We start from the raw sequence: 27,954 nt of genomic DNA on the forward strand, positions 1-27,954 counted from the left end.
CCTCTCTGCTTCGCGCAACGCGCCTGACAACTCGCCTAGCCCGCGCAAGAAACAACAAATAACCGCTTTCGCCGGGTCTCCAGCGCAGGGGTGTTATAACTCTCGAGAGGTGAGAACAACTTAGCGACAAGCGCCGAAAGCGGTGCCGCCGGCTCGACGAGGAAGGCTTTTTTGAAACCAAGAATTTCGGTAGAAGTTTGACATCATGTCATGTACGGCAGCACACGGAGGGTCACGGTAAACGAACTTAATTACCGCATATGGACAGTGCACGGTAAGGTGCTTCGCGAAAAGGTAACGCACCGACTCACCGTTTCTCCGATCATAAATGAGCACTGTAGTACACTCGGGTGTGCCCGAAAGACTACTTGGTTATGTTATTGGTAAGACGGGACCCCGCGCTCTTCCGGGGCTGGGTATTTTCCAACAACGAGCGGACGTACAAAAGATAGCGCACGCCGCGACGAAACTTTTCCATGGCATCTGTGAGCTTCGCTCGTTCTGCTGTACCGTTCGCCACAATCAGCAGCGAAGTGAGCAGCTCGGCGAATGTGTGCGCCGTTGCGGAGATACGAGAAGTTTATCGTGCAATATAGTGACTCCCTTCGATAAACCCGCTGAACTCCAGAAGCACTTTCGGACCGGGAAACGAGCCGCTAAACAGTTACAACGTAAGTTGAAGCTTGCTTTGTGGTTTGGCCCGGCACTCTTCGTTAGAGTACTTGTTAATATGATGGCTACAGGCGGGCCGCACAGCGGAGCCGACATGAAGCGAACATGACGCGTCAGCTGTTGTCGCGGCAGTTGCAACACAAGCAAATGCAATACGCCAGGTCTGTTCTCAGCTGCCCAGGGGCATGTTCGCGTAGAGAGCTTCATAAGGACGTTGGGCATTTGGAGACAAGATATATAATAGACGCAGTGTCATACAAACTTTGTTTTAACTACTGTCGTTGTAAGTCCACGACGTGTGAGCGAAAGTTTCTGGGAAACCATGAGGTGCTGCCGACCTTGTACTCACGTCATAAATTTCTTCCTCCGAATCATCTTTAGCTTCGACCAACTCAGAGTAGAGCATTTAAATGTGATGGTCGGGTTTCCGATCTTGTTATCAACAGGTTACAAGGTATGAAACAAGGACAACAAACAAATCAACGTTGCCGCGAAAACAAAACAGCTTGCACGCGAAGCTTTAAAAAAAAATGCGCAAACCGGATTCAGAAAAAAAGGCGGAAGTCGCCGCTCGCGGTTGCCAGGCTGTGCTACTAAACGCGCTAAAAAAGTTCAAAACTACAGATCGTACTGTGCACTCTTATCGAGTGACACACAGCCCCACAGCTGAACAGTGTTTACCCAGCGCTGTCGCGCACTGCGCTAATGTGCACATATTTAAATGCTTTAAACGTCGGGACATGCGAGTACATTAAATTTGGCGCAGATACCAAAAATAAACAGAACTCGTATGTCATCCAGTCGTACCAGCGCGAGACTTAATCAGTATTCTGGCATAAAACCGGAGTATTGAGAGCTCAGTACGCCGGCTGAACTCCAAAACGTTGCATATTGGGCGCCCGCGAATTCGGACGTCAACAGTTGTTATTATGATAACATATCGGTAACGGTTGCTTGCAAACGCCCTGCTTAGGGAGTTCCACAAGCCAAGGGCGTCCGCAGAATTTTTTGCAGGGGGGGGCCCCGTTGGTGCCCGGGGGGGGGGGGGGGGGGGTATGTTCGTAGCAGAAAGGCGCTATTTGCGGAGTAAATTTATTTATTTATATATAAATAAAAATTAAACAAAATGCACACATGAAAGAAAAATTACAAACAGCAAATTAAAGCGCGGCTAGGAGAGGTACATTGGAGTTTATCAACGAACAAACAACTAAAATTAATAAAAATGCAAAAAGATGCTATATCACTTCGTGGAGAAGAGTGCTCAGTCTTGCTGCATACGGGTTCTCGACTCACCCGGATTGATGACCAGCACACAGCACAATATGTTCACAAACACGCAACTACAGTCACTCAGTCAGTCTTCCTTGAACAGCAACTGTAGGCGCCTCGGATTTTTCTGGGCGAATTGCGTAATTACACGTGTGATAAATTCACTTCTGTGCTTCATTACACGCTCTCGGTGCACACTCATCATACACATTGATTGGAAAAACTGTTGAACGCGTACGTTGAAAACAAAAGATGACTATATATACAACGAAAACTTATTTACAAGATAAATGCACGCTCGCAGCTTCATACACCTCGCTCCATCTTGCTTGCGCATCCGCACAGTCGAGCAACCGCACACACACTGCTCTCCGCTCGTCGTTTTCTCGTCCGCTGTCTTGGTTGTTCTCAGCTTCGCTGACAACCGGCCAAGGGCGTCCGCAGAATTTTTTGCAGGGGGGGGCCCCGTTGGTGCCCCGGGGGGGGGGGGGGGGGGGGGGTATGTTCGTAGCAAAAAGGCGCTATTTGCGGAGTAAATTTATTTATTTATATATAAATAAAAATTAAACAAAATGCACACATGAAAGAAAAATTACAAACAGCAAATTAAAGCGCGGCTAGGAGAGGTACATTGGAGTTTATCAACGAAGAAACAACTAAAATTAATAAAAAATGCAAAAAGATGCTATATCACTTCGTGGAGAAGAGTGCTCAGTCTTCCTGCATACGGGTTCTCGACTCACCCGGATTGATGACCAGCACACAGCACAATATGTTCGCAAACACGCAACTACAGTCACTCAGTCAGTCTTCCTTGAACAGCAACTGTAGGCGCCTCGGATTTTTCTGGGCGAATTGCGTAATTACACGTGTGATAAATTCACTTCTGTGCTTCATTACACGCTCTCGGTGCACACTCATCATACACATTGATTGGAAAAACTGTTGAACGCGTACGTTGAAAACAAAAGATGACTATATATACAACGAAAACTTATTTACAAGATAAATGCACGCTCGCAGCTTCATACACCTCGCTCCATCTTGCTTGCGCATCCGCACAGTCGAGCAACCCCACACACACTGCTCGCCGCTCGTCGTTTTCTCGTCCGCTGTCTTGGTTGTTCTCAGCTTCGCTGACAACCGGCCACTAAAAACACCCAAGCACAAACACAGAGGCGCGCACACGTGCGAGGGCTTACTTGCCGCAGTATCCCCGAATGCGCACTTTGGGGGTGAAAGGAACGCCGCGCAACTTCCGAGGGGAAGGGACACTCGCCACTCCGGTCGGAAAATTTGTTTTTGTGTTTTTATGGGGTTCAGAGCCCCAAAACGACTCAGGCTATGAGGGATGGAGTAGTACAGAGTTCCGGGTAATGTCGACCACCTGGGTCTCTTTACCATGCACTGACACGCACAGTACATGGGCGCTGTTGTGATTTGAGGCCCAGCCAGAGGTGACAGGCGAGCCAGGCAGGCGCCATCGGGCTGCGTTGACCAAAGGCGCTGGTTTTCACAGAAGACGCAAAGAACGCTGGTGTGGGGGCGCCTCGGGAGACTGCGTCGCCGTGAACAAAAGCAGCTAATCCCTTTTGCCGGAGATTCTGAAAGCGGCGCTTCTACCGAACTGCGCTACACGTGGATCGGAGGAGACAGCGAGCGGCGGCGGCGCCAACTCATCGCCCGCTTGCCCCTGAGCAGCCCGACAAAGCGGGGGTGGACACGGCTGATTTGTCCTTCCCTCCTTAAGAATTCATCGGTGACCAGCGTAACGACATAGGCGAAAACAAGATGCCCCGTGCACTGTCTGCCTCCGTATCGCTCTCTAGAGATCAAAGAAACAGACACCCATCTCAAGGCGGCTCGAAACACATGCTCGCCGGTGCCGCTGTATGTCTGGAACAGGTCGCCCTTCAGTAGAGCTAACGATGGCGTGGTTTGAAAACGGCGGAACGACGCACGCCCGGACGCGGCATTTCGCAGATGTGACCATGCGGGGCTGCTTTTACCCTTTTGACTGAGCGCACCACCGCCCCTGGTGTGCGGCCATCACTCACGGTTCGAGTGATTTTCCAGGGGGGTGCAACCGCCCCCCCTTGCCCCCCCCTCCGGACGCCCATGCAACCGGCCACTAAAAACACCCAAGCACAAACACAGAGGCGCGCACACGTGCAAGGGCTTACTTGCCGCAGTATCCCCGAATGCGCACTTTGGGGGTGAAAGGAACGCCGCGCAACTTCCGAGGGGAAGGGACACTCGCCACTCCAGTCGGAAAATTTGTTTTTGTGTTTTTATGGGGTTCAGAGCCCCAAAACGACTCAGGCTATGAGGGATGGAGTAGTACAGAGTTCCGGGTAATGTCGACCACCTGGGTCTCTTTACCATGCACTGACACGCACAGTACATGGGCGCTGTTGTGATTTGAGGCCCAGCCAGAGGTGACAGGCGAGCCAGGCAGGCGCCATCGGGCTGCGTTGACCAAAGGCGCTGGTTTTCGCAGAAGACGCAAAGAACGCTGGTGTGGGGGCGCCCCGGGAGACTGCGTCGCCGTGAACAAAAGCAGCTAATCCCCTTTGCCGGAGATTCTGAAAGCGGCGCTTCTACCGAACTGCGCTACCCGTGGATCGGAGGAGACAGCGAGCGGCGGCAGCGCCAACTCATCGCCCGCTTGCCCCTGAGCAGCCCGACAAAGCGGGGGTGGACACGGCTGATTTTACCTTTCCTCCTTAAGAATTCATCGGTGACCGGCGTAACGATAGGCGAAAACAAGATGCCCCGTGCACTGTCTGCCTCCGTGTCGCTATCTCTCTAGAGATCAAAGAAACAGACACCCATCTCAAGGCGGCTCGAAACACATGCTCGCCGGTGCCGCTGTATGTCTGGAACAGGTCGCCCTTCAGTAGAGCTAACGATGGCGTGGTTTGAAAACGGCGGAACGACGCACGCCCGGACGCGGCATTTCGCAGATGTGACCATGCGGGGCTGCTTTTACCCTTTTGACTGAGCGCACCACCGCCCCTGGCGTGCGGCCATCACTCACGGTTCGAGTGAGTGATTTTCCAGGGGGGTGCAGCCGCCCCCCCTTGCCCCCCCCTCCGGACGCCCATGCCACAAGCCCGAATTGTACTACACCAATCCTAGGAGCTTGCGATTCTTATTCCTTGATAAGAGCTGTGCACATCGCAAACACGGTGACCAAAAACTCAAGAACCAAGCGGCTTTTCCCCGTCAAAGGACCACCCCTTCCAGCCAATGGCGTCGGCTGATTCTGATGAGCCTGCTAGCGTGACAATGCAGGAAGTGGCAGATAGGGGATAGTTCCCTTCCTCCAGGACTGGGAATAGACCCCTCTCTGCATTGTTGCGCCGCTGACTGCATTTTCGCGCTAGCATTTGGGTCATGATAATCGGTCGACGCCAATGGAAAGGGGTCCTGTAATTGGGAAAAGCCGCCTCGCTCTTGAGTTGTGTCCAGCTACGCGAATCTTTGCGGGGACGGCACTAGGATGGATATATTAAGGCGAAAGCCTTTAATGGATCATACTGTCGTCTGTTAGCAGATGGTGTCACACCTTTGGAAGCGTTTAACTCGTGCTAACTGGGGAACTAAAAAAGATAGGAGAAAATGAATGATTGCTTCAGATAGAGGAGGAAAAAAATAACCTAGAAGCCACGTTTGACGACTGTGGAGTAATTAGTGAATTAATTACAGTCAAAATTGCATCGAAATAGCGCGGACATACAATAGCCACAAAAACAATGCGACGTCACATCGACCGGAAGTCGTCACGGCATAGTGAAGATAATTATTTATTTATTTCAAGTTACCCTCTTCGCCCAGAGGGCATTACAGAGGGGCATTGCAAAATTGCCACAGAATGGTCGGAAAAACGTCGGATTTGTGTCAATTTAGATGGAAAAATGTGTAATTAAGCGTAATTAACACTTAACATTCGAGAAAGATGTGTGACGTCACATCCTCCGGAAGTCGTCACGGCATAGTGTTCTCGGTTTTCGCCTCTCAACACTTTAGTTCATAAAGTGTCCTTGCAATTTTCGTGTGAGGTGGCGCGGAGAAGATATGCGGGTAGAGCGGAGAGGGGTAGCCTAATTTGGATGCCTCTGTGGCATTGATCCTCTTAAAGCGCACCACTCATTGATCTTCATCCTCACCCCTCGCCTCTTCTTGAAGTCGTCACAGAGTCTTTGTCTGTACCATCCACACTCAGTTTAGGCCGGCGGCTCGATCGGTACACTGCAATAAAGTTCCGCCTTTATTGCAGTGTGCTGGGCCGGCTTTCGCAGAACTCTATGACATTGCATTAAGGCTAAGGTAAAAACAAAGGACCTCAAGTCCTGTACGCGTGAGATGAGGCGACGTTACTAGGGCTTCGAGCAACTAAATGGAGGCTTCCGTTGACCTAAAACCATGCACCCGCCCAGACCAAAAGCAAACGGCACAGCTCCGAACGAAGGTGCCGAAGTTTGCGTTTGCTGACAGTGATACGACGGTGTGCGTTGACACAAATTAATCACTGCAAAAGCTTCCATTGACACAGTCTGCGCGACTATGGGGAAACGAGCACAAACAATCGTGTTGTTCACGACGAGGATATATGCAGTGCACACAAACCGTGCAAAGATAACACAGTGCGATAGCGAAGACATATACTGGTGTTTCCTTTTTAGGGGCAATGCTTGCGATATTTGCATTTATTCGTTAGCTCCTAATATTTCCTCTGTATTTATTATTTTCATCAAGCAAGTTCGATTGAAAATGATGTGCTCAGTTGAGCTGCCAAGCGAACGAGTTTAGAGACGGTGTGCGCAGTTCTTCGTAGGAAATTTATTTCACTGTGGAATTTAACACAATATATGACGTTGAAGAAAGTGTATAATAAATTTACCAAGGAATTATGAAGCTCGATCTCGCCTCCGTCGTTGCTCAATGATATCAGAAAGCCGTTATTAATTTTCAGGTCGAAAATTTATCGATCGACTTTGGCGCAAAGAAGTGTCCCGACAGCCCGCATTGTTAAGCAGGTGCCGCGCTGATTGCACTGCTCCTGTGATCGGCAAGGAGTTGTTATATATTATATAGTTATATAATATATAGTTATATATAGTTATATAATATTATATAGTTATATTTAACATGAGGCGAATGCTCCGATAGCGTTTATCAAAGTGTACATGTGTGCGTAAGTGTCAGATTAATTTTATAGAGAAAACGCGGTTGTTTTATTACGTTGTAAAGTAAGTGTACGCATAAGTATGCTTATTCAGAGCCGTATAGCATTCCCAAGTGGTCTGTGAGATGTACCGAACAGTCTACACCGCGGAGTCCCGAGTAGGTTTTTATCAAAAATAGCCTTTTTACAAGACCAGTTCCTTACGTGTCCCGAAGTATGATGCGGCTAAAGTCATCGGTGCCCCGCCGCGGTGGCTCAGTGGTTATGGCACTCGGCTGCTGCCCCGAAGACGCGGATTCGATCCCGGCCGCGGCGGCCAATGGAGGCGAAATGCTAGAAACTCGTGTACTGTGCGATGTCAGTGCACGCTAAAGAACCCCAGGTGGTCGAAATTTCCAGAGCCCTTCACTACGGCGTCCCTCATAGCCTTAGTCGCTTTGGGACGTTAAACCCCATAAACCAAACCACACCAAAGTCATAGGTGATAATAAGCAGGAAGTTCTGGGGCGTTACAAGTGCGAAACTGTGAAGGAGAAATAGAAAGTGCACTACTAACGTATTCTGTGATATGCGTAAGGTAGTATTTCCAAGCATGCAGGCACCGCCCTTTTGCTCGCCTTTATTGCACACAAGTTTCTGCCACTCAATGATGGCGACAACGCGAGTTCATACGGGTCCATCGACCCATTAGAGATATTTAGCATAGGGGGGCCTTACTGATTAGGGGCATAGCGGGATTCAAGTGCGCATGCGCTAAAGGGGCACTGTTCTGAGCATGCGCACTGGCACCCCGTTATGCCCCTAATCGATAGGGTTCCCATATTCTAAAAGTCTCTATTATCATCACTGTTGTATGCCTTGTAGGTGACTTCTTTGATGATTGTAGATGATTTATTTTTTTTTATACTTGGTCGCCATCTGCGCTGATACTTTATTGTTATCACGGTGCATCAGTCGGCGTGCACATGTGCCAGCTTCAGACGACAACGACCGACTTTTCTGCTTCATAGTCCTAATACTTAGCTGTTGTCAGCGAAAAAGCGTTTTCTGCTTCATTTTATGGTTTTCGAGTGTGTATATTACAGAACCTATATCGTAAGCCTGACTTTCAGTGATTGTTTTTTATTTAGGAAATGAAAGGCGCAGCAACTGTCTCACTTCTCGGCTCGCGCCCTAAGGGAATGAAGGTGAGTATGAAAGAAGGAAAGAATGAAATAAAGAGGGAGAGAAAGAAAGACACAAAGAGAGAAAGAAAGAAAGAAAGATAGAAAGAAAGAAAGAAGGAAAGGAAGAAAGAAGGAAAGAAGAAAGAAAGAGAGAAAGAAAGAAGGAAAGAAAGAAAGAAAGAAAGAAAGAAGGAAAGAAAGAAAGAAAGAAAGAAAGAAAGAAAGAAAGAAAGAAAGAAAGAAAGAAAGAAAGAAAGAAAGAAAGAAAGAAAGAAAGAAAGAAAGAAAGAAAGAAAGAAAGAAAGAAAGAAAGAAAGAAAGAAAGAAAGAAAGAGGCGCCGTAGTGGAGTGCTCCGGAATGATTTTGACCAGCTGGGGATCTTTAAAGAAACCCTGAAATGATTTTGATGGTCATTTGCTAATGCAAAAAATATCCACAGGTGGTCTTTGTGAGTATTCGAGTCAAATTTCAAAGCCCTGCGTGAACTCTATAATTCACAAATAATTTTTAAAGAATTCTGCTCGCAACCGGTCAGGGCGGGACGCTGATGTTGCAAATAGGCAGTCTGGACAAGCCTGCACGCTAGACGTGCCAAACTGACATGGGCGGAATAGGGCACGGCGGTGTTCAGTCCCGTACTGTTTTCTTTTTTATTTTTTTCCTGGCGCGTCGACGTGTATAAGTTGAGGAGGGAGAGGTGGATCATCATTGTGATCGTCGATATCTTGGATGATATCGGAATGATATCATCCAAGATATCGGCGGGTGATGATATCGGCGAGTGATGGAATACCGATCACTCGTGTACATTTCATAACCTCAATAAATACAATGTCATGGTCCCTTTAACGTGCACTGAAATCGCGCTAAGCGCGAGCATCTTTTGCGTTTCGTCTCTATCGAAACGAGGCCGCCGCGGCCGGGTTCGAACCCGGGTACTCCGGCTCGGTAGCCGAACGTCCTAACCTTAGGCCCGAAGCGACAGCTACCCTCGTACCAGATAAGCAAAGGGGAAATTACTAACTTATCTTATCCCTTAGGTGGTTTAAAATGTGAAACGGAAAAAAACGAAGCGGCATAGAAATGTATGTTTTCAGCTTGCCCCACGAATAGGGCGACGAGAGGCAGAGCGTGACGCGCATATGGCTCGTGCGGAGTTGTGACGCCAGCTGCACTTGTAACAAAATAATTTAAAAAAAAAGGCAGTCGCTGTCCACGGGCACAACAACCCCTGAAAAAGGTTGGTTTGGTTTTGGTTTATGGGGTTTAACGTCCCAAAGCGACTAAGGCTATGAGAGACGCCGTAGTGGCTCCGGAAATTTCGACCACCTGGGGTTCTTTAACGTGCACTGACATCGCACAGTACACGGGCCTCTAGAATTTCTCCTCCAAAGAAATTCTAGCCGCCGCGGCCGGGATCGAACCCGCGTCTTTTGGGTCAGCAGCCGAGCATCATAACCGCTGAGCCACCATGGCGGCCAACCCCTGAAAAAGCTCGGCAAAGACCCAGGGCAGCGAACATTGGAATAGTTTTCTGAAACTGTTTGCTGAAAATGTTGCAGTAGCGTTATGTGTTACACTGGAACATTACATTAATGTTAAAATTAAAAAATAATCTTATATGTTGTAACGTAAATATTAGTTTAACGTTCCAGATAAGCGTTGATTTAATATAGTATCCTCAATGACATTTTAATGCTTGAATCATAACTATAAAACAAAATTACAAATATATAGGTGCGAGAACTTTTCCCATTGTTCTCACAGTAAGGATGTTCTTTCAACTAGCAGTACTCTGCGACTAAATCTCTTAGATTGCGCCTTCCATAGATTTAATCCACAGCCCATTATTTTCTCACAAAGCTTTGCGTATTACCCATTCGCCACTATCACTCATGGGACACCTTTCAGCAATGGCTATAAAAGCTTGACTCCATGGTACAGCACTGCACGGGCTCGGGCTTACCCGAAAGTCCGGGCCCAGGACGGGCCCGGGCCGGGCTCGGTGCAGTAATTTTATGCCGGGCTTGAGGCATGCCCGGCCTTGGGGCCCGTATACTGACGGGTCTGAGCCGGGCTCGGGTTTGTGCAGTGAACGGGTACTTTCGCTGAACTTACAATGTTCTCATGGAATTAACATATGGAAAATCGAGACAAAGCCAGTTTTCAACTACTTCCAGAGTGCGAACTTATTAATCTTCCTGTTTTGGTGCTGGATTTTCACCTGCTCCCTAGCACGCGCCTTGGCTTGGCAGTATTCCACGCTTAATTGATAATGACGAGTCTCATATTTCCTGATAACCGTAGTATCATTTCTCCTCTTTACCGGTGGTACTCCCCCTGTTCTCCCGGAGCATTGAGCAGGCTGCACGTGGGGGCAAATCTGGGCTTGGAGGGGGAATCCAATAAATGCTCTTAGCTTATAGCACCGTGCAATGTGGTTTCTCTACTTCCGGTCTGTGTGTTCGTGCTAAACACTTTTCATAATCTATGGAGCGATATTTATGAGGCCTTTCTCCTTTGTGCGTCAAGTCCTGCCTTTATTTGAAGTATTTTGTGCCCTTTGATTCTACAAAAGTTTTCTAACCTAATTTGGGGCCTGTCGAAGTTGACACATTCCTTGCGTAATATATCCGAGCCGAGTTGAAGTTCCTGCGTTTTGTCTTTGCTGGTCGGTAAGATGCAAGCGACAGTGCGAGAAGAAGCTGTTTGACAGACACAAGTGGACACCTCGCTGCCTTGTGTACTCGCATGACATCTTGCATGTCGATGGCGAACCGACTGCAGTGTTACAGGCTGTTTGAGATGTGTTTGCGAAAATTAAATTCGGAAGTAAGAGGCAGAAAACTGGCTTCAGTTGATTATTTCCAGCAAAGTGGTATGTGTGGCATTCAAGGAATTCTAACAACGACGCTCTCTTTTTCACTGAAATTCACTGCAACAACACGTTTTGCGCTTCTGTAGAGCGCTTATAGCTTTTGTGTTGTTTCGGGCCTGAGCCGGGCCGGACCGGGTAGGTGAGAGCTTCCTCGGGCTCGGGCCGGGCCCGTGCATGTATTAGAGTAACCGGGCCGGGTCCGGGCCAGTAACTACGGCCCGTGCAGCGCTCTACACTCTATGGTATGCGTTTGGAGGTGAGCGAACGAAGTGCATGCTCTGCTGCATAGTGAAGCTCAAGTGTCGCCCTCTTTGTTGATCCTTGCACAACGTTGATGAAGTTGTGTACCGTCACAACTGGTGGGCCTGCATGCTCGTGTAGGGTTGCTTTGCCATTTTAGAGAATGTTGCATATGTTTAATCAATGCTATAGAAAGGTTTTATATTCCACACTAGAACAAAACGGTACAAAAATGACAATAAGAACATTGCATTAACATTTGACCAAAACAAAATTGTAACAGTAAAGTTGTGCCGGTGGTGTTGGTCCGGTGGTTTCCAGCAACTGGATGCACCGCTTGAAGGGCTTCTCGATGAAGTGACTTCCAGGCGAAGAGATTCACGGAGAAACGAAGAACTTTTATACAGGCTATTTACAGATGGGTACAAGATTCAGTACGGTCGAACTATCCGCGGCCGGCCTAGCCGACCGCCTTCACAGAGGCGAGGGACACCACGTCCCAACAGTCGAACTGGCGCTCCTTGCACCAGCTCTCAACGGCCGCTACTCCGCGCTCGGCCCGACCGAGCGCCTGACAGCTACGAGTAGCTATAGAGCCAAAAGCCCTCGGGCGCGGGTCTCTTCACGAGTTCACCCCGATCCCGCGCCCCTTTCCACACGCCAAATTTGAACTGTGTTACAGCTTCCTGCCTGACATCAGTTTTAACGAATAGGAAAGCTCAGAACTGATGTCAGGGTTTTTCCCTCACCCCGAAATTCCTCCCTACGTGGCTGCGCAATCCTCCGCCAAGTGGACCGGAGGCGCGTCAGACGTGTGGGGCCAACGGACACTTTCAACTCCTAACCGTGCTGGCCTAGTATACCGCCCGTCGCGTAACGCGACGAAACCGAGACCGTTCTCGCTTGTTTATGGCCGGCGGCTTCTCCCCCCGGGAGGCAGGATTCCGGGAAGATGGGGGACAGGAGCCCAAGGTCGATGTCGGCAGAGAGCCCCGCCATCTGGAGTGGCAAGGGAAAACGCAAGAACGAACGGGGAGACCAACCGAAGAGCATGGGCGTTCGAGCCGCTCCTCCCCTTCCAACGGCACGCACTAAAACAAAACAAACAAAACGAAACAAAACGGGGCGCGCAGCCTAGTCCACTCTCCTCTCGCGGAATGTTCGTAACACATGTACAAAAAGAGGCGGCAGCGTGCCGAACCCTACAGTAACATTAATGTGGAGACGTGGGAAGTGCGTCACCGCGACCATCTGTGCCTCGTTTCATGGCCCTGCGCGGCATTCAGAAACCGAGCGCATGCTTAGGCTTTTTCATCATAATTGTGCTGTCAGAGATGCACCGTGGTGCCTCAGTGGTTACGGCTGCTCAGGCAAAGGCCATGGGATCGCATCCCAGATGGCCGCAGCGGTTGAGCTTCGGTGGGGGCGACATGCAAAACATGCTAGGGGGAGCCGAGGAAAAAAATTGCGAGGACACTTTGGCAACTAAAGTGTTGAGAGGCGAAAGCCGAGGACACTATGCCGCGACGACTTGCGGTCGATTTGACGTCATACCGTTCCCGTGGCTATACTGATACACAAATTATACATCTTTCGGGGATGCTAATTGTTAATTACGCTTAATTACACATTATTCCAACTAATTTGGCACAAATCCGACGTTTTTCCGACATTCTGTGACAATTTTCACTATGCCATGACGACTTCCGTTGGATGTGACGTCACATTGTTCTTGTGGCTATATCGACGTCGGCGCTATTTCGATGCAATTGCGACATTTTTGCCTACACTTGGCTTCTAGGTTCATTTTTTCCTCCTCTATCTGAAGCAACCATTGGTTTTCTTCTTTTTTTATAGTTCCCGAGTAAAACGCGTGTTCAAAAACTTTATTTGAGGCCAGTGCTTAGGCAGAGTGAAATAGAGCGCTTGCTACACTAAGCCGATAATTTCAGGAAAAATGAGTTTGGGTTAAGGGAAAACATATTATGGTTTTAGTTTTATGGGGTTATCGTCGCAAAGCGGCTCAGAATGGACACCATAGTGGAAGACTGTCGGTAATTCCGACCGCCTTCTGTTCCGCAATATGCACTGACATCGCGCAGCACACAGGCCGCTAGTATTTCGCCTCCGTCAAATTGTGAACGCCGCGGCCGGGATCGAACCAGTCTTTTGGTCAGCAGCCGAGCACCGTAACCCATGGGCTGTTGCTGTTGTGGTTCTGACTGCAGAAAGAATGGAAAGGAAGTTGCACGGGCCTGCCCATAGGCTTGAGCTGAGCCACAATCGCTGCCACGTGCAGACGGAGGAGAGTTGAAAGAGACGCGAGAGGAAAGATCAAAAGAAGAAGCCGCAATTGGTTTAAGAATTATGGGGGCACTTACGTTGGAAGCAACGTTGCTGCCACATGTTTCTGTGTCTGTGTCAGTTCTTTCACCACATACACGAGTGGTTACTGTCATCGTGTCTTCATTTGCATGCACATAATCATAAGCTGAGTCAGTCCGCCGAGAACCTGTTCCAGTCCGCTTGACTCGCCCTTTCCCGGGTACGCACTCCCGCTTGTTTTTCAGTTTTGAATTTTCGCACAGCAGTCGAATAGAATTAAACTGCATTAATTTAATTTCGGCCTGCCACGGTGGGCAGGTTTTGTTGACGTCACAAGTACAGTATTTGTCAAAAGTAACCAGGCTGCACGTTTTCCTTCTCACTCGTATATTAAATCTATTATGCCAGTCCTCAAGCTCTAAATCTCTGTGTTGTAAAAAGAACCCCTGTTCTCACCCTCAAATAACTTTTTGATCTTTAGGGAAGCTGTGAGGGCTCTGTTATACGAATGAGAAGCAAAAGCCTGGTTACTTTTGACAAAGACTGTACATGTGATGTTGTGACGTCATCGCCCCTTCGACCAATCAGCGACTTTTGTGACTGACGTAGGACGTGCAATCGTATGTTGTGCACTACCATGGTTGGCGTGTGGCTATTGCGTTGAATTTATTTGAGGTAGTTTAACTGACTTACCACAGTGGACAGGCTGCTCATAATTCGATGGGCAGGTCGCCAGTTGCATCTGTGGGCAGGCTGTGATGACGTCTTAAGGTTACATGACCTGTACCGACCAATCAGGCTCTATATCTGAGTGTGACGTCTTCTGAGTCAATGATGAGTACCCGGGTTCAAACACGACACCCGCCGCGGTGGGTCTGGTGGTTAGCGTGCTCGGCTGCTGAGCCGGAGTACCCGGGTTCGAATCCAACCACGGCGGCCGCGTTTCGATGGAGGCGAAACGCAGAAGGTGCCCATTTGCTGTGCGATCTCAGTGCACGTGCAAAGATAGGCGGTCTAAATTATTCCGTAACCCTCCACAACGGCACCTCTTTCTTACTTTCTTACGCGCCGCAGTGGCTCAGTTGGGGCGCTCGGTTGCTGAGGCGGAGTTCCCAGGTTCGAACCCGGCCGTAGCGGCCGCGTTTCTATAGATTCAGCGCGATGTCAGTGCATCCCCAGGTGGTCGAAATTAATCCGGAGTCCTCCACTACAACTCTTCTTTCTTCATTTCTTCTTTCACTCCCTCTTTTATCCCCTCCCTTACGGCGCGGCTCGGGTGTTCCGAACGTGTCCTAAAGAAACAAAAACATAGTTTCATTTTCTCTCTTTCTTCTTTCACTCACTCATTTTTCCCTTCCCTTACGGCATTCATGGTTGAGGCGTCAAAAAACTTTTGTCAAAAACTATTTTTCAATGACGAAATGTGAGCAGCAAAAAAACTTGGGGCCTTCTTCACGATATTCTCAAAGAAAATGCGACAGCATTTGGAAGTTGGCTCAGCCCCGAATATTCCAAAAGACGCCTCAAATTTTGGCACTAGGGCCTCCTCAAGTAATGGATTAAGGTGGATTAGTGGGTGATTAAGGTGAAACAGTGCGTCCGGTAAGTAGAGAGAGAGAGATACAGAGAAGGGGAAAGGCAGCGGTGTTAGCCAGAAAGGTTTCCGGTTGACTACCCTGCACTGGAGAAGGGAATGAGGGGATTAAAAAGGGAAGAGAGGAGGGACGAGAGACAAAGTCACAATCTATCAATCAAAGCAGTCTCTCGGAAAAAATAAAACAATGCCTTGTGAGCATTGATGGCAGTCGACTGTTGTGGCGACGGACCGAGGATCTTGGCCTCTGTGAAAGGGCGAGGATCAAGGCGGTCCAGAGCACAACGCAGCTTACGTCTTTCGTTAACGAAAACAGGGCACTCCACAAGAGATGATACTGGTTGTCGTTGTGTGGGGGAACCGAATGAAGCACATATGTAAGTTCACGTATAATGTAGACAACGACTTTGCTTGTTCTGTTGCGCGTGGGAGAAGTAAAGGCTTCATAGCCGGATGATCGTAAAATGTTGGGCAGATTCCGTTCACAGATAACCATAATGGGGAAGCGGTTGTCATAAACATAGTGTCTAATATCTGAAATCCGGGACTGGAGCCCGCGGGCACTCCACTGAAAGATAAAAGCTTGCTTGACTTTCTTCGGAAAAGGTAGTTCCGCGGGAGCCATGGTGTCTTCTAATGTAGAGCTTCAAGAACTGGCTGTAGCGCGTCCAGTACTTGCAATGCGTTGTGTGCTACTGGCGTGCGCAAGCTGGACAGCAGAGCATGCATGACATTCATCAGTGACGTGAGCATGATCCTGTCGACCAATCAGGGAATTTCTTTACGGAGAAACCCAGTGGTTTGTGCAAGACGACAACCTAAATGTCATCGCAATAAAAAAAAAATGCTATTACAATGAATGGTTGCGCTTTCCTTGCCCAGCTGACTAATAGGAGAAAACGCGCTCTCTAGCTCTGTGTTTAAGACACGTGCAGTAGGTCGTTCCTTCGGCAGTTTCATTTGCAGTGTATAAGCGCCGTTCGACCGGCTGCACGTGGACAATAAATAACATTGCCGCGTAGTGTCATTCCGATCGCGAATATGCCATTGCTCTCCCTGTAGGAAATGCACGACGTGCATGTTTAGAATTATTGAATTCCTACTGTGATTTCGTTGGTGGGCAACGTTATTACAGAAAAGCATTTCCGAGCTGCGTCTCGAAAAATAACTATGAGCAGCTGGACAGGTGGGATATGCCTCGGAAAGTTATCAGTGTGAATATCGAAAAACTGCGAACATCTCTGCGGCTCTTTAGAATGCTGCGCAGTTTCCGCCCAGTGTCAGTTTCGGTCATTACTGCCACCTGTGAGACATGACGTCATGGAGGAAGAAGGACCTATGTAGCAGCATCGCATGGCAATCATGAAGCTTATGCACTCTAAGGATAAAGCTGGCCTATAGAAGGGGTGCAAATACAACATTATTCCTCAAAACCTGCTGTATATCCCTAAGTTTGCACACGGCACGCCTTTTGCCACAAATGCTTGCGGTGCGCAAACTCAACGGAGTAACTGCCGAGAAACCGTCTAACGGGGGGGGGGGGCGAACCGCAGCACAGCAGCACACGCAAGTAGCCCTGCATTTTTCGAAGTTCAAGGCAGAGATACGCATATGCAAGGTTATACAAAGGTTAAACGAGGCAAAACGAGTCGCCATCTTTGTAGTCGTTACCCACACAAAAAGGGGCAGGTCCAAAAAGCAGAGAAGGGGGGGAGGGGGGGGGGTGTAAGCGAGACCCGCCGCGGCGGCTCAGTGGTTAGAGCGCTCGGCTACTGAACCGGAGTTCCCGAGTTCGAACCGGCCGCGGCGGCAGCATTTCGATGGAGGCGAAACAAAAGCGCCCGTGTGATGTGAGGTGTCAGTGCACGAGAAAGATCCCCAGGTGGTCGGAATTATTACGGAGACCTCCACTGTGACACCTCCTTCTCTCTTTCTTCTTTCACTCCCACCTTCCTTCCTTCCCTTACGGCGTGTTTCGTGTGTCCACCGAGATGTGAGACAATTACTGCGCCAATTTCTTTCTTCGCAAACCAAACCAAGAGGCTGGCTTCCGAAAGCTGGCTTGTGCCTTTCATGTCGAACCATGCTATATTATTTTGAGCTTTACTGTGTAGCTGTTGTAACCAGCCGGAGGGACGACGCTTACAGCAGCATGGTCAGTGCAAGAATGAACCACTGTTTATTGAAGGCACAGCTTTTATAGGCACGACGCTTGCCGGCGTTCAGGGCCAGCCGAGTGGGACGCGCGCCGGCGTTCTTGGCAAGCCGAGCGGGACGCGCGCCGGCGTTCTGGGCGAGCCGAGCGGGACGCTGTAACCTACTGCGCATTACTGTTGCGCATCGGCGCGATGCAATAACTGATGCGCGGCACTGATACGAACACGACACGTGTCCGTTACATCCTCCCTCGGGAAAGAACAAAATGAGACACTTCAATATAACAGTCACAGTTAGGGCACTTGATTAAAGTGTTCGCCATAGCGTAGCCTCTGTGGGGGCCGGGAGGTCCGAGTTGATCTTCTCACGGTGGGCGACGATGGGATGCTCGACGGAGAATTGTATCCACTTGCTGGTCGAGAAGATTCCTCACCGTTTGTAGCAGAGGCCACTCTAGAGGATTGTGCACCTGATTCAGCTGGTGTCGTAGGTTGCTGTGTACGGGGCTGAGAACCCGAACAAGTGTCGTCGTCGCTTTCACTGGTGTACTGCTCCGCCGTCCTAAGCAGATGCCGGCGGTTCCGCCGCAGCATACGTTGATGTTTGGTTTGTACCAAGTAGGATCTTGGAGCGGTTTCAGCAACGACCTTCGCTTTACGCGACCAACCAGCAGCATCCTGAAGTCGCACCGTTGAGCCTCTGTGTAGTGCTGCCAAAGGCTGTCCAGCCCTGGCTTGGTGGCGTTTCCTTACTGTAGTACGAGTCACCCTGCCGAAGTCGGGAAGGTTAGAACGAAGTCGCCTTCGCTGAAGAAGCTCACCCGGAGAATGCCCATCTTCCAGCGGTGTAGAGCGATATGCAAGAAGACCAAGCCAGAAGTCCTCCCGGGCGTCGAGGGTCTTTTTCAGGATCCTCTTCACGATCTGCACTCCTTTTTCCGCCAAGCCGTTCGACTGCGGATAACGGGGGCTCGATGTTATATGATGAAAGTCATATGCTCTGGCAAACGTGGCAAATTCATGGCTCGAGAACTGGGGTCCGTTATCCGTGCATACTTCCACTGGTATACCATACCGGGCGAACATGGCGCTAAGGGCTGCGATCGTGGTTTCCGCAGTTGTGTTGTCGAGCGTGGCGACCTCGGGAAAATTTGAAAATGCATCATACGCAACCACGTACGACTTGCCCGCATAGGAAAAGATATCTACTCCAACCCTGTACCAAGCACATTTTGGAACGGGTCGCATTAGCAAGGGTTCTTCTGGCTGCCTGTACGCGTATTTTCTGCACGTTGCACAGCTTTCCACACGGGCAGTGATGTCGCCATTCAGACCAGGCCAAAAAATAAGTTTCCGAGCCCTCTCCTTACATTTTTGCATCCCAAGGTGGCCCGCATGAATTCTTTCCAACATGATTCGTCGCATACTTTTCGGTATGACGACTTTAGTGCCTTTCAGCACTACTCCATTAACGACAGAGAGTTCGTGCGAAAATGGCTTGAGTTCACCTGTCACTGGCTGCCCGTCCACCAAGCATGCTATCACAGTCTGGAGGTAGCAGTCCCGTGCAGTTTCCAGCTGTAGCGACCGCAGCGTTTCGGAGGTGACCATGTAGCCCAAGGACTGGACGGCGTGAACCTCAACGTCGTGTGTTGTGCCACCTTTTTCTTCGACCTGATCCTTTGTTGACCGTGACAACATGTCGGCGAGAACGAGATGTTTTCCTGGAATGTACTGCAAGACAAAGTCGTACTTTAGCAAACGCAAAAAGAATCGTTGCACTCGTGGTGGCATGTCAGCAATTTCTTTCCGTGCTATCGCTACCAGCGGTTTGTGGTCCGTTTCGATAAGCACGTTTCTACCGTACACGAACTCGTGAAACCTTTCGCAGCCAAAACATATCCCAAGTGCTTCCTTCTCAATTTGGGCATAATTCTTCTCGGCTTGCGTTAAAACACGAGATGCGTATGCTACGGGCCTCCACTCACCACTGTAGTCTTGCAGTAATGCTGCACCAACGCCGTCTTTTGATGCGTCACAGGTAATCTTGGATTTTCGTTGCGGATCAAAGATTGCAAGAAGGGGGGCGGTGGTCAGGATTTGTGTTAGTTTTTTCCACTCCTGCGCATGGTTATCTGTCCATTGGAATTCTGAGCGCGTCTTGATAAGCTCACGTAGAAGCGTTGTTCGCTCGGACAGTCGTGGGACAAATTTACCAAAGTAATTAAGTACACCCAGCATTCGCTGAACGTCACTCGTGGACGTTGGTGTTGGTATATTCACCAAGTTTTTGATCAGCTTGGGGTCAGGCGATATGCCCGTTCGGCCTATGATATCGCCAAGGAATCTGACTTCTTTCACCCTAAACTTGCACTTCTGGATGTTGAAAGTCAAGCCGGCTTTCTCGGCGGCTTTTAGCGCTGCTATCAACCGCTCATCGTGTTCTTGTCTACTGGAACCCCATACTAAAATATCGTCAATATATACCAGTACGCCGGGTAGGCCATCAAAGACTTGGCTCATACTCTGTTGAAATACCTCTGGTGCGGAAGAAATGCCAAAGGGCAGCCGGAGAAAACGGTATCTCCCGAACGGCGAAGAAAAAGTGCAGATCCTCGAAGTCCGCTCATCAAGCGGTATCTGATGATAGCCCGAATTTGCATCAAGGCAGCTGAAGTACTGGGCATTTGTTAAACGGGCTTCCAAATCTTCTCGCCTAGGAAGCGGGAAATGCTGCCTCTTTATGTACTTGTTTATAGCCCTGGGATCCATACACACCCTTAGCGTGCCATCTTTCTTCTTTGCCAAAACTAGGGGGCTGACCCAGTCGGTAGGTTCGTTCACCCTCACAATGATGCCAGCACGTACCATTCTGTCAAGTTCTTTTTTAAGGGGTTCTTCTAGCGCCACCGGAACTCGTCGCGCTGGTTGCACTACTGGTATCGCTTCAGGTGACAAGACCATACTGTACGCCTGCTGCAAACACCCGAGGCCCTGGAATATGTGCCCGAAATTTTTCAGAAGGTCATCAGTTGCGGTCTTGTCTACGGCACATACCCTACGCTGGACTAGCCCCAGAGCTTCACTCGCTTCTAGCCCAAGTATGGCTTGACGCCCATTTTTCACCACAAAGAACTTCACCGTGGCAGAAGTGTTCCCAAGACGGACTTCAAGCGTACACGTTCCAAAACACGTTATGATGCCTCCGTTATACGCCCGCAGGATCGAATTAGTCGGCTTCAGTTCTTCTGCTCCCCGCAGTTTTTGGTAAATCGACATAGGAAACAAGCTTGCTTGCGATCCGGTGTCCACTTTAAAACGGATCGCATAGTTACGAACTTGAGCCTTGACCATCCAATCCCTCTCGCGCTTTGCCGTGGTGACTTCTAGGATGTCAAAGTCCGCGTCTTGCTGTTCTCGCACTTCACTGACCCCGGCTGACGCGCAGCAATTTGCGAAATGGTTCAGCTTGTGACACAAACGACACTTCTTTCCAAAAGCTGGGCATTGCTTAGGTTTGTGCCAGCGGTTGCACTTACGACAACGAAACTGTTTTTTTGCTTCTTTCCCCTCTTTCGAGGGAGCCGCGCGCCTCGAAATCGCGTCGACACTGTCGTCCCCTCTGTGCCAAACTTCATTCCGCTGTGCTAGCGTCTCTGCTGCTCTGCACATTTCCTCTGCTTTTTTTCAACGTCAGCTGGTTGTCCCGCAGCATCTTCTCACGTAGTCGAGGATTACACGTGCCAAATACAATCTGGTCCCTTATCATCGATTCTTGCAGCGTGCCAAAGTTGCACTGTGCCGCTTGCTTTTTCAAGTCACGAACAAATTTTTCAAAAGGTTCTCCCTCCGCTTGCTTTCTTGAACGGAATACGTATCTTTCATGTACTTCATTGCTAACTTCGGCACAATAAGCATTAAACTTGCTCACCAAGGTGCTGTAGTTCGTCTTGTCTTCATTGTCGCCAAACTGGAAGTTGTTGAAGACGTCCAAAGCGTCGTCGCCAGCGATGCTCAACAGGAGTGCCGCCTTGGATGCATCCGATCTGGGCTGGTCCTTAGTCTCCGTCGCCTGCAGAAATAACTCGAATTTCTGCTTAAAACGCTTCCAGTTTTCTGTTACGTTACCAGTCAGCCGCAATGGCTCTGGTGTCTTCAGCAGGTCCATAGCACGCCGGACGCAGGGTCGATTTCCATAGGCCTCAAAGGGCCACTTCTGACACCATGTAACCAGCCGGAGGGACGACGCTTACAGCAGCATGGTCAGTGCAAGAATGAACCACTGTTTATTGAAGGCACAGCTTTTATAGGCACGACGCTTGCCGGCGTTCAGGGCCAGCCGAGTGGGACGCGCGCCGGCGTTCTTGGCAAGCCGAGCGGGACGCGCGCCGGCGTTCTGGGCGAGCCGAGCGGGACGCGTGCCGGCGTTCTGGGCGAGCCGAGCGGGACGCTGTAACCTACTGCGCATTACTGTTGCGCATCGGCGCGATGCAATAACTGATGCGCGGCACTGATACGAACACGACACGTGTCCGTTACAGCTGTATTGGGGACTAAGCGTGAGTGATGTCGTTGGCATAAAACACGACGTGACCATGGATCAACCACTTTACACATACTATTCATATTGGTGCTCAGAAACATGACGCCATCACCCACGTGACCTCTCAGATACTTCGAGTTGGTTCTAAGAATCGGTGACGTCATCGCCAAGTGTATACCGGGTGTCCCAGCTAAATGTAACCAAACTTTAAAAAAAGGCGAAGTGTCCTAGTCCAGTGATACCAACTCAGGGTTGTTCATAGTCGCGTGGCCTAGTCTTGAGTATTTTTTTCGCTCTTCATAGTTCATTAATTAGTTAAGTTTAATTTGCTAACTTTTTAATTATTAACTTCAGGAAGAAAGTGTCAATGAAAAAGTTTTAGATCACCTCGAGAAACCGCTAGTAGTGCTGTTTCCGTCAAGTTACGATTTACGTAGCTTCATTTATTGGCCTTAAAATAAAGTTGTCACGTGACCAGCTGCACGCTCACTTCTCTGCCCCAATGTGCACCCAAAGTCTCAACGAGGAGAGGACTTCAGAAATAATGGATTTTATTCTTTAGGGCGCGTCTTGAGACGTTGAAGTGGCACAGTTGTCATGTGGAAGCTTTTTCTTATGGTGCGGGTTACGGTTAAATGCCGGTAAAAACCTACTTTACGTAAGTATTACTTTGCTGAAAATGTCTCAGTAAGCTGTTTCTCAAAGCGATCTACAACTTTTCCATTGACACTTTGTTCCTCAAGTCAATAATTAAAAAGTTAGTTAATTCAGCTCAACTAATTACTCAACCTTGAAGAACGAAAAAAATACTGCAGACTAGGTCACGCGACTCTAAACAACCCTCATTTGGTACCAGGCGGCTAGGGCACCCCGTGTTTTTTAAAAGCTTGGTTACATTTAGCTGGGACACCTGGTATAAGACGCCGTTGACAGTTCCTCTCAATGCTGCTCGGTGCTAATTTCAACGTTGATATAGGAGAGATGAACTTTGGCACTGACATCACAATCATCATTTGCAATGACGCTGGAAAATTTATTCACTATGTAAATTAGTGACTACATTTCCCCCACAACAGCTACACTGTAATAATGTACTATTACCGGGTATAGTAATCGTCTTGTAAGTTCTTTTGAATACATTAGTATTGAATGCCCATCATCGCAAAAAGAGCCCGGCGTTGGCGTTTGAAGCCTCGGTGGAGAAGAGGCGAAGTAGAGAGAGAAAAATCCTCCACTCCAGGTTCAGGGGAGAAATTAAGAGAGAAAAGAGGGAGGGAGTGCAGGAGAGGAAGGGGGCGAGAGGGACACCGCAGCCGCCATTCAGAGTCGAGGGCTGGGGAGAGGGACAAGGCATGTCAGGCCGTTATTGGTGGATTGGATCGGGTGAGTGGAGAGGGGTTACGGCTTGTAGCATGGTGATTGGTGGACTGAATCACTCCACCCGCTTGCACGGTCTGAGCACGTCAGCGGCTGCTCAGTCCGGGAGGAACACTAATGCTAACGCATCCTCAGCCGCTTGAGTCGCATTGGTCGTCTGCGAATTTCTTTTTCCTTCCTCAATTCACCCGCCGCGGTAGTGGTTGTAATGTTGTGCTGCTGAGCGCGAGGACGTGGGATCAAATCCTGACCGGTGCAGTCGAAACGAAGCCTCGAGGAGGCGAAAAGCAAAAGACCTCGTGTGTTGTGCGATGCCAGTACGCGTTGAACGGTTGAAATTATCTGGAGAGCTCCATTGCGAAAGCTAATTCTGCCCTTCTTCTTTCGCTACCTTGAATTCCTCCGCCATACGACGCTGTCGCGGCGTCCACCAAAGAAGTGAGGCAGTTATCGCGCTTTTCCTCAATGCACAGCACCAGCCATTTGTGTCCGTCATTGTAACTTTAATCCCTTCAAAGTGCGATGCCAGTGCACGTTAAAGATATCCAGGCGGTAGAAATTATTCCGGAGCTCTCCACTTCTTCACCTCTTTGTTCTTTCACTCCCGCCTTCCTTCCTTCCTTGCTTAATTCCCTGACGGCGCGGTTGATGTGTCCACCGAGAAGCGAGTCAGTTGCTGCGCCTTTTATTTACTTGAAGTGAAAGGTGCAGTTTCTCCTTTTTTGGAGCAAAGTGGTTGTATGTGAAGCGGCATTACGTGAAAGTCGAGAAGGACCGCTATATATCGAGAGTAGAGAGTGAACACTATCGCGTCGTGACCTTAAGTGTACCCTCCAGTTTTAGTGCGAGAGCATTAAAGCCTCCTGCACGATTTCGCCGATTTTTATCTGAAGTCTGCTTGACCTTGAAAACGCGTCCCTCATAGCCTGAGTCGCTTTGGGACTTTAAACCCTCATAAAATAAAAATAGACTAAGCTTGACCTTGAAAACCAAGCCTCGAACTGAAACCGTAACCAAAGTGCTAGCGCATCTAAATCGCATTTGGCCTAGCCACGCTAAATCATCCTTCATTTTTGTTTATCTCCAGACTTTTTATTAATGCGAGTTCATCGTAAGAAACGTTTCATGTTTGTTGTGTAATACAGAAGGAGTTATCAATGTTACACTGTAAGGATGACCTCTTGTGACTAAATGCATGGCAGAAAGTGTAAAAAACTGGAAGATAACATTCATAAATAAATAAAGAAATGAGAATAAAACACAATTATATGAATGCAAACAGAACTTTCTACACTGCATTAAAAAAATTCCGAAGGGCCTAACAGAGGGCTCCATATGTGAAGCATACATAATTTTAATCATATTCTTCAAATTTAAATATGTCAGCGGTGTAAAGTACTATAATGCCACCTAAATGCGCAACTAAAAAAAGCGAAAAAAGAAGACAGATGAATTCATATTTGCTAGCGCTTAGTGAGCACACGGGACAAGAACACAAATACACAGGACAGACGTCTGTCCTGTGTATTTGTGTTCTTGTCCCGTGTGCTCACTAAGCGCTAGCAAATATGAATCCAAATGCTTTCCAACTAGCCCAAGTTTCCGCCTTAATAAGACAGATGAAGTCGCGGTAGATTTCGCTTTTGTTCCTTGCCCCACCTGGGATGATGTATGGGAGGACTTCCTGGAATTCATACTGCGCACCTGCTACGCACACACCGTGAGCTGTCAAGGACGCTAGACACTGGAAATGACCGTGCTGCACTAAAGATTTCCACACGGCTCTCACTATCAGCGCGCGCTGCTCCAATCTCGGAATTTTCCCGTGTTTTGCGTGCTTTCTTTATTGCCGTGGAAGTGCTCAGCACATGTCCCGAGTATTCCACGACGGCCTCTGAGGTGGATCTTTGCCACCTTTTGTGGACTTGCACAGGAATGCAGGACTCAAGATGAAGACGATTACTGGAATTTGCACTCACGGCTGCAAGGGAGGAACACCTGTCCTTTTGGCTAGCGGACAACGCTGAGAGCCGGGGCCTGGTAAGGTTTCTTGAAGGGAGGCGGCTCCGCGACCTACTCTAGCTTTTCGAGACAGCCTCTTCTTATGCCGTGGTAAATCTTCTAATTAAAAAAAAAAGCAAGGCCAGCATATCGGCGCTCCACTCTTCTATCACGTAAGCTGCGTGTTCGATGGGTCTGAACCGCAAATTTAAAGATATTGAGTGTCGATACCCCAAAGGGCCATGAAATTATTATTGTTTTTATATTTGCAAGTTTGAGAAGTGATTTTTATTATATATTTGCCCGGAATCTTGTACTTGCCCAGGAAAAAATTTCGAAGTGTGAATGGTGCAGTTGGACCTCTTAAACAAAGCATAAGTTAGCATTTGTTGCAAGAGACAATAGCAGTATTCCCGTAACGAAAACCGCTGAAATAACAGCAAGGGAAACAGCAGTTATAGAAAATGCCCTAGTGCAGTAATTAACAACACGGGCATATAGTAATTAGCAGTTTCAAAGCTCGGACACATAAGAAAGCCAAGTAATAAATAGCAAATATAATGAATAGTAAATAGCACTTTCAAGTCTCACACACATAAGAAAGCGAATTAATGGCATGACAAATATAATGAAAGCTATTATTCGGATGCATTATTGACATGAAGGCAATGTGCCGTAATTTCACATTTAAATAAAGGAATGACCGGCGATTATGCTTAAATGATGGCAAACGCGTTCCAGATACCACGCCATAATCCGTTCACTCAAATCGCTAAGAAACCAACTGTCTGAATACGTAATCAGTGTAGCACATGTCCTCGACAAAGGTCTCGTTATATTGGTATTGATTACCTGATGTTAGTGAATGGACTAAGGTAGAGTATGACTTCACGTAAGAATACACAAACAAAGTCCTGAAAATTTAATTCGCGCGCATACTCAGTTTGTTAAAATGTCTATGAAATAGGCTAACTTGAGCATTGCGACGGCTCCAATTAATAACGCGGACAGCATGGTTTTGCAGACACACAAAACACTTAAGTTGCACAAGCTATAGAACGGTGTGAACTGGAAATAATGTCTGGCATCATAAAATCACGGAATATCTTGGTTTTCTACGAATGGAGGGATAATAGAGTATAGTTAGGATGCTTAAGTGAAAGTGATGATGCGCCTTCAAAAGAAGTCTGTTTCACACATATCTTAGTCTGTTGTACAATATTGTGTAAAATGAACTTTAAGAAACCATCAGCTTCGATGCCTGAAATGTGCGCCGATCTGACAGGTAGGCCACAACATACACTCGAAGAACAACTGAAAGATAAAGATATGCTAGGATTGAAAATTGTTGTCCCTCTTTTTTAGTGAGTTAATTACTCGGAACCACATCCGCAGACTTCTAAGGTCAAGTTCCCGTTGACAGATCAGTGTGCTTAAGTAAGCGTACGCATCAATAAACGCAGTCGTAGAGAAAGTATGGCAGTTGGGATGGTGGTTAATGCAAATTAAGAGTAAAACTGGGCCAGGAACGGAGCCCCGAAGAACACCTGTGAGAGAAATTTGTGTTATGGCTAAAACGCTTGACTTACTGTAAGATTTTGGCCGCGCATGCAGGTTTGAATTAATCGAAGGGTAGCCCCAGCTATTTTCGATGAGTTGAACTTTTCAAAAAAGAAATCCTGTTATCAGTACTGTTCAGCGCTTTCGTAAAATGAGTTAAAACTTATATCCAGCGCTGTTACTCTTCTCAGTTTGCTTATTCAGCGAAGGCTACTAAAACACTGTTAGTGGACTATAACCAGGCCAGAAAACAAATTGCTTAGTGCGCTGCGAAACATGCTAAGGTAGCGGGAGGATTTCAAGCGAATCAATATTCCGATCGAATTTTACTAGAGATACATAAGGATAGGCCGGAAAGTTTTTGCCAACGATTATCATTCCTTTGAATACAGGAATGCAGGTATATTTGATGGTCCAGCAGGTGAGAGGCAGCAAAAGATGTCACTGGATGCGTTGTTCATATTTATGGCCAGCACTGCTGTTAATATTATTAGCGCTATTATTAGTCATGGCAGAACGGATACATTTGTACAGAATAGGATCAGAAGCTATTGCTCATCTATGTCGATGCAAGGTTTTGCCATTCCACGCTCAGGAGGTTTTTTTTTTTTTGTTTAAAAAACAACGTTTATAGCGTTGTTGTAATTAAACCTTGCATAAACCTTTGTCAGACCATACTGTGCCCACGTTCTTGTATTCGTATCGCTAATAGCAATGCGAAACATAGCAGGCTTTATATTTCTTCCGTTAGTGGCCAAAGATCATTGTTAAGGTCACTCTAATTCCAGCGTTCGAGCTGGTTATTGCGCAGGTTTCTCATTATTGCCTAATTACATTTTAGGCTTATACCTATACTAAAATTTCTGTAGAGGCTCTATAGACTGTCTATAGAATTTTGTCTGTGGAGTCAAGACTTTCTATAGATAAATCCTAGAGACTAATCTATAAGCAAAACAAATAGTATAGACAGTGTATAGA

At 48.1% G+C, this 27,954-nt stretch overlaps 1 protein-coding gene and 1 long non-coding RNA gene across 4 annotated transcripts in view; one reads left to right on the forward strand and one right to left on the reverse strand.

The window, feature by feature from the left end:
- LOC149370810 (proton-coupled amino acid transporter 1-like) overlaps window positions 1–27,954 on the reverse strand; it is a 71,949-nt gene that overhangs the window by 39,656 nt on the left and 4,339 nt on the right. Inside the window, exon 1 of one of the 3 annotated variants that reach the window (XM_089563316.1) lies at window positions 1,022–1,229. The exons of 1 other annotated variant lie outside the window; for it this stretch is intronic. In XM_089563316.1, coding sequence (XP_089419442.1) covers window positions 1,022–1,078 — 57 coding nt within the window. In that variant the 5' untranslated portion in view covers window positions 1,079–1,229. Of the gene's footprint in view, window positions 1–311; window positions 531–1,021; window positions 1,230–27,954 lie in introns of those variants that run through there. One more of the 3 variants, XM_089563320.1, reaches the window with a different exon arrangement.
- LOC149370811 (uncharacterized) lies at window positions 71–27,091 on the forward strand. The gene is made up of 3 exons (XR_016286265.1): window positions 71–671; window positions 8,266–8,322; window positions 25,349–27,091. It is a non-coding gene; the product is annotated as an uncharacterized LOC149370811 (long non-coding RNA).

Source organism: Amblyomma mixtum, chromosome 1 (assembly GCF_055824585.1).
Source record: "Amblyomma mixtum isolate Tamu chromosome 1, ASM5582458v1, whole genome shotgun sequence".
In the NCBI taxonomy this organism is placed as follows: domain Eukaryota; kingdom Metazoa; phylum Arthropoda; class Arachnida; order Ixodida; family Ixodidae; genus Amblyomma; species Amblyomma mixtum.